This window comes from Gastrolobium bilobum, unplaced genomic scaffold, assembly GCF_033153095.1.
Source record: "Gastrolobium bilobum isolate Gb01-03AN ecotype WA unplaced genomic scaffold, APGP_CSIRO_Gbil_v1 utg3798, whole genome shotgun sequence".
NCBI lineage: Eukaryota > Viridiplantae > Streptophyta > Magnoliopsida > Fabales > Fabaceae > Gastrolobium > Gastrolobium bilobum.
The window spans coordinates 15,275-25,982 of record NW_026895871.1 but is presented as its reverse complement, the minus strand read 5'-3'; the positions used below and the strand labels follow the sequence as shown (position 1 = coordinate 25,982).

The 10,708-nt window shown below is 42.1% G+C and overlaps 1 protein-coding gene across 1 annotated transcript; it reads right to left on the bottom strand.

Annotated features, from left to right (window-relative positions):
• Positions 1–1,684: 1,684 nt before the first annotated feature.
• Positions 1,685–2,813, bottom strand: LOC133296541 (DNA damage-repair/toleration protein DRT100-like). The gene has a single exon (XM_061495545.1). It carries the CDS (start codon positions 2,811–2,813, stop codon positions 1,713–1,715), a length of 1,101 nt encoding a protein of 366 aa, XP_061351529.1. The 3' UTR covers positions 1,685–1,712.
• Positions 2,814–10,708: the final 7,895 nt, after the last annotated feature.

The following is a 10,708-nucleotide window of genomic DNA, read 5'->3' as shown; positions in this document are numbered from 1 at the left end:
GCTTTCTTCAATCTTGATCACTGACAAAAAACATCTAACACCTTCCAACTTAATTAACTCAAAAAAACATCTCCCCTGCAATTATTTTTCTGAACATATTTTATTTTATCTGGTGGCTTCTTCAATTTGATATTTTCAGTTTCATTAGTAGGACTTTCCTTGTTTCCATTCGCTGCATCTTCTTCACCTGCAAGTTTCTCGTCACCCAAATTCTTCTCAGTTTCATTCGCCACTTCATCAGTTGCTTTCACAATTTTATTTCCTCGTCCAATTCCAATTTCTGCATCATTGGTATTGTCAACAAAACCTTTTTTTCTCTTCAAGACCACATCCTTTTCTTCAAATGCACCTTCCATTTTTCGCCGTTCTCGGCTCCTTCATTGTCGTCTTCCTCGTCGACCTCTTCCTCTTCCACGCCAGTTCTGTTGACTTGATTGTCCTACCTTATCATTACAACCTTCTTGACTTCGGCCTCGGCCTCTACCATTACGGCCAGTGCCTCGTCCACCGCGACCACGTCCTCTACCTCGGAAGTTTTGAGAATAGAGAGCCTTCTTATCTTTAAGTGTTGCTTTGGTCTGAAGTGCTTGTCCAAGAGTCTCCTCCTTCTTCTTCTTCCGTTGCTCATGCGCTTCAAGAGAATCGGCTAGCTCATCAATGGTGAGCGTAGCTAGATCTTTGGATTCTTCTATAGCACATACCACGTTCTCAAAGCTGTCGGTCAAAGATCTCAAGATCTTCTCCACCACTCTGGTGTCCGCTACATCTTCTCCATTTCTTTTCAATTGATTCACAATGGTTTGAACACGAGTAATGAACTCAGATACTCCTTCTGTGTCCTTCATCTTCATTCCCTCCAACTCGGCACGAAGGGTTTGAAGCCGAACTTGCTTAACTCGGTTGGCTCCTCTATAGACATTTTCCAGAATGTCTCACTCTTCCTTTGAGGTCTCCGCATTCGCTATCTTTTCAAAGCCGGACTCGTCTACAGCTCGAAAGAGCATGAACAACGCTGCCTTGTCCTTTGCACGTGTCTCTTTCAACGTTCTAGTTTGGGCCTCCGTGTATCCTGCGGTGGTCGTTGGTTCTGCAAAGCCTTCCTGGACGACCTCCCAAGCTTCCTGGGAACCGAGAAGAGCCTTCATCTGGATACCCCAATTCTCGTAATTTCCTTTTGTCAATTTAGGCAACGCCATATTACTTACACTCTCCATAGCTCTGATACCAATTTGTTAAAATTGAATATTCATACAGATGCAAGAGACAACCATACTTGTGTATCTACAAAAGAACTTTTCTTTTCTATTCTTGCTTTCTTGCTCTTTTTCTTTTTCTCTTGATCTACTTGATTTACATTTCATACAAACTATCAAAGGCTATTTATAAGCTATAAAACTGACCAACATAACTCCACACATAACACCCTCATTACTTTATAACTGACATTACTGACTCATTAATATTCTAACTGACATAACACATAATGACTACTTCTTAGAAACTTTAAACTCATTAATGTCCACTGACACATTCCTAAGGACATGACTCTTCACTAGAAAACTCTTCACATTTCTATTTTCTATTTTCTATTTTTATCTCATTAACATTTAACCCAACAATATATTACATGACTTGAAAAAACTATTACATAAAAATGACACTTAAGTTTCGTTATAGTCGGATACTTATTTCGAGTCTCAAGTCATCCATCACTAACAAATCTTCAATGGGTTCCCACACAAACAATCGTTGTTACTAAACGACGATGCTTGTAGGTGATCAAAGGGTGACCCGTTTGGGATGGATCCACACAAATGATTATGGCTAAGGTCCAAATGCCCGATGTACTTGGCTGATGACAACGAACCAGGTACCCTTCCCTTCAAGTCGTTATATGATAAATCGAGAACCATGAAATACGATTTTGAACCAAAAACATCTGGTATAGTACCTTCAAACCCGTTGCGACTTAGATTCAGGATACCCATCCCCGGGTTGCTTAACAAACTCGAAGGTATTTGACCCGAAAGAGAGTTACTATCCAAATTCAGGGTAGACAGAACCCGCATTCTCCCAAGATCTGCTGGAACCGAACCGGAGATCCGGTTCATGGACAAATCTAAGTCTGCTAGCCTGTAAACTTTTGCTATGGAAACCGGAATCGAACCGGAGAGCTGGTTCCGGTTCAACAATGCGCGGCTCAACATGCTTAGTTTCCCAAAATCGACGGGGATCTCACCGATGATTTCATTGTTGCTGAGATCAAGATGCTTGAGGGAAGCGAGGTCGACGATCGACGCCGGAATCTCACCGGAGATGGCATTGTCGGCGAGGTTCAGGATGGTGAGCCGTTGCAAATTACCGATTTCGTCCGGAATCTTGCCAGAGATTCGGTTCCCAATGAAGTCAAGGATGCGGAGGGAGGAGAGGGAGGTGACACAGGAGGGGATCTCGCCGGCAATGGCCTTCCAGTCGGCGACGACAAGGCTCATAAGGCTGTCAATCTTACAAATCTCCGGCGAGATTTTCCCGGTCATGTAGCCGGAGCGACCCGCCCTCTCGAAGATCGGGTCCTCCGACTCACCGCGGAGGTTGATGTCAGAAACGCGACCGGTAGTGGCATCGCAGCTAACGCCGTACCAGTTGAGGCAGCAGTTGTTGCCGGACCACGAGTTGAAGACGCCGAGGTAGGGCTCGTTTAGGGCCACCTTGAAGGCAAGCAAGGCCGTCCGGTCCGTTGGCGGACAACCATTCACTGTGGCCGCGGCGGCAAGAATGACCATGACCGTTACTAATAATAAGAACGTAGCCATTGAGTGCGGTTTACTCAGCTCTAGAGAGAAAATCAATGAAAATTGTTTTCTTCAGTGTCAGTTTGCGTGTTTTTAGGTTTGTATGGGTTATATACACGTATTGAGTGACTAAATTGCCCTTGAATGTTTCTGTTATTAAGTCGGCTCACCTTTGTGTTGTACTGTTACGCACATGCAGTTGCCGGTGCCTTCCATATATGGTGGGGTTAAGCTTCAAGCCTTGTTTGTTTGAGGGTTCAAAACTACATTAATTAAACAATCATTGACCTGTGCTAACCTAAACAAGGATTCCTTCAATCAAAGCTTATATTACTATTCACATCACATGCCTTCTTTTGTCCATTTCAACCTCAGAAGAGGTGAAGTTGGTCAAGACTATATCATAGTGATATGATGAGATGACATGTGATTTAACTCATGTAACAGAGATATACCCAAATGGATTGCAAACGGAAAACTGTAAAGAGAGGATCTTAAGTAAATAGAAAAAATGTTGCTAGGATCTCATAAGAATAAGTGGGAAGAAAAATAATAAACATAATGGAGTGACCAGTGAGTGTGGTTGTGATTGCTTACACAGAATCAGCATCCTTAAGGCTACTGGATAGGCCTGTCGTCAATCAGTCATTATTGGATTAGAAGTTTACAACTACTCATGAGCCGTACTAGTTCTATTTTATCGGATTAAATTCTTGATCAAACTTATTATTAGACTAATGAAAAACAAGGTGTTAATAGTATCACCGCGTTAAGACGTGCCACATTAGATGCCGAGTTACACGTAAAACGAGCAGCTTAAATGCGGTTGTGTCAGTGTGCCGAGTTTGACCCATCAAAAACGCGCCACTTAGAGAGCAAAGACACATCACTTATGGTGGCGCCTTTAATTTAATGGCGTCAGAGAGCAAAAACACGCCCCTTATGGCCTCTCTCTCTTTCAGCCAGACTTTCTAATTTGTTCCTTCTAGAAGGTCTTTTGGAGAAAACCCATCTGGATTTGGATGCCTTTTTATCAAAAGAATCTGCTATTTCCAGTTTGGAAGCCTCCTCTTGTGCAGGAATTGTGAACCTTGTACCAGAAAAGCAGCCACATCAGCATCTATCAGAGGATTCTTCTGATACTGACATAGAACTTGAACAAAAATCACTACCTAGCTTACATGAAAAATCACTCCAAGGAGTGACAAGCATCAAGAAGAAAGATAGAGATAAACTTCGAATAACTGTGGTTACTGCTGCGTTAGGCTTATTCCTTGCTGATTTTGAAGATATCTATAAACTTTGGGCTTTTGTTGCTCGTTTCCTTGATGCTGACTTGGTGGAGAAGGAGAGGTGCAGATACGCTGCTCTCAATCAGAAAACAATTGAAGTTTGATTCCATAAAATTTTCTTTTATTGTTCTGGGGATTATTGATCTAAGAACGGTCTAAGTGTCTTGTACAGAGGCGTGTCTTTGCTCTCTGACACCACTAAACGCGGCACCATAAGTGGCACATCTTTGTTATACAACTGCTTGCTTCTGAGCTGCTCATTTTACGTATAACTCGGCATCTTATGTGACATTTCTTAATGCGGTGATACTATTATCGCGGTATTTTGCATTAGTTGAATAATAAGTTTCACCAAAAACTTAATTCGTTAAAACTTTTTTAAGATGGAATCAGTACAGTCAAAAAGCCAAACTACTGGATCATCCACATGCAGAGAGGACCACTTAAAATGCAAATGCCAGAGAAGTAGGAGTCCATACATGTATACAACGTCACCTCTCTGTACTACCGACACATGTATTCATTACTACTTTTATTGCACATTACACGTGGATTTGGATGGCATAAAGACTTGGCTCATATAATTAATGCATATGGGAAAGTATGAGGTACAGCAGCATGTGCCCCCCTAGTGGTCGTTGCGCTAAATTGTTTCCTTATTTAGCTATTTTATTCCTGCATTTTCAAGGATTCAAAATGGCAAAACAATTAGAACTTTGGAAATATTAAAAAAATTAAAAATTCCCTTTGACAGACTGTTACGCATAAAAGAGTAGCAAGAGTAAGACGTAAGCCATTTTGGTCAAAGGATTCCTGTGCTGTTTAGTAGATGTATATTTGTAGACACGTTTTGTAATTAGGAGTGAATTTAGTTGAGTTGCTGTTAGGGGATTGGTTAGTTGTTACAGCAAGGGGGGTTATGTGTCTGTAAGGGAAATGAATAAGGGAGACTCTATAAAAGGGTATTGTAAAGTACACTATTGGTATCTGATAAATGAAAACTCAAGTTACGCTTTTGCCGTTACCATTTTCCCTCTTCTTGATATTTGACGTATCAACTGGTGCTTCCATTGACTTGAACTCCACTACCACCATGAGAGTTCAAGATCTTGCAGAGGAGTTTGCTTCTCATCGTCTTGAAGTGTAGCAACGCTTGGAGCAGATCACGGATTCGTTGGATGCTCGATTTGCAGCAATTGATGCACGCCTTCGCGACTTGTTGACGATGCCACAGGTATCACAAACCTCTCCAATTCGTGTTACCCAGACGAATGCTAACATGGAGAACGTTGATTCGCGTGTTCTATGCAAGAATGTGAAAATGTAGATTCCAATTTTCAATGGCCAAGATCCTAATCATTGGATCTTAAAACAGAATTGTATTTTAGGTTACAACAGGTTCCAGAGATCTTGAAGGTGCAATTGGTTGGGTTGAAAATGGAGGGTGTTGCTGCCCCTTGGTACTAGTGGTTGTTCGACAGTGGTACGATTGCTTCTTGGAGTGATTTCTGTGTTACTCTTCGGGAACGATTCACTCTTCCCAATCATAGAGAAATTAGAGGAGTCCTTTCTAAGCTGACCCAAACTTCTTCATTGTTGGTATACATTCGAGTTTGAGCAGTTGATTAATCAAGCTCCAGATCTAAGTGATGACTTGTTAATGGCGTTCTTCATCTCTGGGTTACAACCAGAATTAAGGGGCACTATTCAATTGCATTGGCCAACCTCTCTTCATCACGCTATTCAGTTAGCTATCTCTTATGACTCGCATTTCTCTCAACTTCATTCATCTTTCCTGCCAACATCGAAGAAATATATTACTAATCGTTTCTCAGCCAACACTTGGCAACAAAATACGGATAAACAGAATTCAGGGCAGCCTTCAGGGATGTTAACAAATCAACCATCAATTCTGGCCTTACCTTCGAGTTCAAACGCAGCATCAACTTCCCTTCCAATCAAGAAGATGTCAAACGATGAGTTACAAAAGAAAAGAGCCTTAGGTCTCTGTTATACATGCGATGAAAAGTGGATTGCAAAACACAGGTGCAAGGCAAAGATGTTATTTCTGGTTGGTGAGTTAGAAGATTGTCGGTCAAAGATCAACCCAACAAAGATAATGGTTTAGAACCTGACGAAGAGATTGTGTGGCAAAGTGATGTTAAAGGTGGAGTCACTAATGATGCAACTTTGCATACCTTGGTTGGAGGTATCAATCCACGTTCCCTACACTTATCTTCTACTATTGCTGATACAAAAGTAGAAGTGTTAATTAATTCGGGGAGTTCACACAACTTCATCCGAAGACAACTAGTTGAAGATCTTAAATTGCCCACTCTTCGCTCCAATCGGATGCATGATTTTATGGGTAATGGCGAATTCATGTTATGTGAAAGGAGGTGTCCCAATGTACCTATACGGATACAAGGGTGTCTATTCCATGCAGATTTGTGGGTAATAGAGCTAAATGGGTTAAATGTGATATTGGGTATGCATTGGCTCAGTAAACTAGGTCGTGTCACACAGGAACAGTAGGTTCACTCTGATAGCAAACAGTTGCTCGCTGCGTTATGTATGTGATCCTTCCTGTTTAGAAGAAGGTGAGATAACAATCATTTGAGTTTTTATAAGTACTAAATGAAATAAAATAAAACTACCAAAACAGAAATAACTATAATCAAGAGACAACAGGGTGGTGGTTAAAACAGTTTAACAGAAGGAACGGATTCACTGCTTCACTCTTAAAGGGGTTGTTTTCTCTGCTCAAGACTTAGCACCTTTTGGCTTTGTCCCAGTTTCTTTGCTTGCCAACTCTGATTCCTCAGCTAATGGTCTAGATGGCTCACAAGTTTCCATATTCCTATGGCTCCCTTGACTCCAACAGGTACTTAGTTCAGAACCTTAAAATGGACGAGTTGGCCCCTTATTCCTAAGATGACCAGTAGCGTTTTTGCCATGACATCTACCTTCCCCCAATGGCTAAGCTGTTTGCAATCCCTTCTTTATGGAAGTTCCTTTCTCAGTATGTACCCAATTTCCATTGGCGCACAATGAATATAGCTTACTTAGCCAAAGAAATACAAAAAGCTTCGGTCTAAGAGTTTTGAAAACAGTTCTTTAAGAGTTTCACAGTTTACCCGTTCCACAGATAGTTCAGCTCATGGCTGATAGTTTAAACATAATTATTCTCAACTGAGATCACATAGACCCGAGATTCAGTCAAGAGATAACGATTGGAACGAAGAGAAAGACACTTATATTAATTTAAAAGACAGTTTACAAAAAGAAACAGCAAATAGAGAAAGATGGGTATTTGCTCGTGAGGAGTCTTGATGGTTGTTTATAGAGAAGAGAAAATGGGTTGTCACTTAACTACAGTTACAACTGAAAATTAAACTAAGTTACTAACTACTCCTAAGTGATCTCTTCCTTTCGGACTGCAAACCCTCCAGGATTCGATGATGTTTTTGTGCGAGGGTGGTCCTATTTATAGCTGGAAGAGGAGTGGCAAGACTGTTTGAAGCTAGTTGCTTGAATGAGGGGACGGGACGGTGGCAGCAGAGTGTGAAGCTTGCGTGAATTGCTGAATGGAACAGGGTTTGGTGATGATTAGCCGTTGTTTGCAGACCTTCCCATGTTTTGCTTCGGTTTTCAGCCAATGAGAACTCTTGATTCTCTGCTCTTCACGTTTCCAGCTGCTCAGTTGGTGCACCGCCTTGCTTTTTAGAAGTCTTTAACTCTACGTTACCTGCAAAGTGTACAGAAGCATTAAATGAATGGAGCAGGTGAATTAAATGCATCTCAGTCCGTTCCCCTTTTAATATATGTTAAAGGAATACGTTACCATCCGTTCCCCCACTGTGTTTTTGTCACAAATGTGTAGAACAAGTGATTTTCATGCTGAAGTTGCTCATCAGATGAGGGAACGTATGGTATTTCGCCATCAAAATGGGCTTAGATGGGAATAAATTTACGTCCATCAAACACCCCAAAACTAAACTGTTGGTTGTCCTCAAACAACTCAGAAATATTGTATTGGTTTGCCCAATTTAAAAGAATAGCGTAACAGAAAGGAACTTGAGCCAATAAGCAACCATGAACTTTTCAGAAAATGAACTACTCTCCATAGTAATCAGTAAGAGTATTCTGTCCCCAGATAAGAGAAGGTTGCTGATCTCTTGTCTCACTGTCACACATGGGTTGGTGTTTTCTCTGTCCATTCCTGGAAGTAATTCTTCAGAACTTGCCTTTCTGCTGCGTTCCTATGAAGTACAGCTGTCTTCCGTTCCAAGGATTCTTTGATGGGTAAGTGTATGGAAATGAGGAAGAAGTGGTGGCCTGATTTGTGGGATCAAGGAACATTTAGCTTTTATGCCTTTGAACTTGGACTTTTTCTATTTTTAGGGAACACCTTTTCTTGAACCTTTTCCCCCCTTTGGAGGAAGGTTTTCTAGTTTTTCATGAATTCTTTTGAATGACTGTTCCCCTTTTTCTTTGTTTTCTTCTGTCCCTTTTTTTCATTGTTGAGTACGTTCCTTGTTCTTTCTGATTGACCAGATGGTGTATGATGGAGGTGAGGTGAGTGTGTGATTCTGTTTTGATCCTTGTCAGCAGAATTCATCTGTCTTCAGCAGTACTTACAGCATTAAGGCAAGCCGAGAAGTTTCATTGTGGTTACACCTCAGGAACACTCTCAGAAGTAAGTGTTTGGTATTTTTTCGTTCCTTACCAGTTTGAGTTCACACAGATCAGCTTCTTTAAAAAATCTGAGGAATAAATTCCCTGCACTGTTTCTATTTTCAAGTACTCAGAGAAAGAACAAGCACGATTAGTCAGTGACTTTGTGTTTCATGTATGTTAGTTAATCCAAAAGAATTGGGCAGTCTTAATACTACAACTGAAATGCATGTATATACCAAACAGTTTGATCAAAAAGTCTTTTTCTATTTCAAAAAGATTAATTACAAGGGAACGGAAAGAAACTAAATTAAAAATAGAATTGAAAAATAAACTAAACTAAGATAAACAGGAGGGTTTCTCCTTTTCATTGTGGAGGTCTCCTGTCCCAAGGGTTCCTCTTTGCAGCTTCAGCTTCCTTGGCTTCATCAATCTCCTCCTGGGTTAATGGTCTCCTCCTGAGCAGGTCTTGCAATCTGCGGACTTCATTTACAGGGAGCCATTTTTCAGCATCTTTCAGTAGATCGCTGATGATTGCAACCAGGGAGTTGATGGTGGACCTCATCATGGTTCTACCAGTGCGGTAGTGGATGACTTGTTTTTCAACATCCAGCAGTCTCATTTCCTACTCATAGATTTTCTTCTCCAGATATGTTCCAAAGGCCCTGACGGCTTCTTTGGTTTCCTTACGTTCTTCAGCTTGTTTGGAGACGAGCCTGTTGAGCAAGAGCTCTGCTGTGTGGTTGCGCAGAGAGTTGGAAAGGATTAGGGAGTTAGCTGCTTTAGCAATTTCTCCTTGGACTGCTTGGAACGTTGATTTATAGGATGCAACACTGGCTTCCTTAATGGCTGCTTTTATGGTGCTGAGCTGTTGTGGTGGAGAGTGAGCAGGTGGTGGGGATGGAATGTCAGAAAATTTAGAGTCTGAGCTGCTTGGGGACATCTCCTTTGCAGTTGGTTTTGGTGCTGACTTCCTTCCAATCTTCAGCCTTTTTGCTAAAGGCTCACTCTCCTCCTCCTGGTCAGAGAGGGTGATAGGCTTTGCAGAGGATGCTCCCTCTGGCCTATTGCTGTTGAGGACCCTCTTTATCCTCTGACTTGAACGTTCCCCCTTTCTTGGGGAAGGTTTGGTAGGAGATTTCTTCTTGCCCTGTTTGCCATCAATAGCAACAAGGGCATCCTTCTTCACCTTGGTAGGAGGAGGGATGGTTCTTCTGGCCGGAACGTGGCCAGAGGAGGAGGATTTTGTAGGAGTGGTCTTCTTTAGTGAGGCCACAAGTGTTTCCTCCTCACTACCCCTGGTGGGGGAACGTCTGAGATTGGCAGGAATAGGTTGGGTGGTGTCAATGTAGGTGCTTTTAAGACCGTTCCAGGTCTTAGCATCAAGGATAGATGCCACCTTCGTGGTGTCATCTGGGTGTTGCTCTACACCAGCTCTCCTGCTGAGTTTGGTGATGAGGCAAGGGAGGAAGACCTTAGTCTTCCTTATGTCCCTCTGCAAGCTGTTGTAGATGAGGGTTACTGCATCAAAAGGGATGTGCTTGATGATGCAGTAAATTTGAACTTGAAGTCCCCAGCTAGCAGAGGCTTCATGAGAGGTGGGGGTGATGTTGGAGTTGGCAAACAGTGCCCAGAATTGGCTATGTCCTTCATGCTCTCCTTGCAGAGGGACCCTTTGTAATAGTTGGGATTGTCCAGGGCTACTGTTTGCTTCAGATCCTTCTGAAATTTGTATACCTCCCTACTATCCAAATACTCTTGGTATGGACAGTTGGTGATGGAGGGAAGGTGAAGTACTTCCTGGACATCAGCGGGGGAAAATGATACTTGTTTTCCCCTCACTGTGACCACATCAGGTGCCTCCTCTTCGGGCAGCTTCCTCGTCTGGTATAGGAATTCTCCCACCCAGTTAAAGTTCAACTCACGGTCATCAGTGGCGAAAAGCAA

Bases quoted from the DNA above. Each gene is read 5' to 3' on its own strand.
- LOC133296541 (XM_061495545.1), bottom strand. From the start codon at position 2,813: ATGGCTACGTTCTTATTATTAGTAACGGTCATGGTCATTCTTGCCGCC.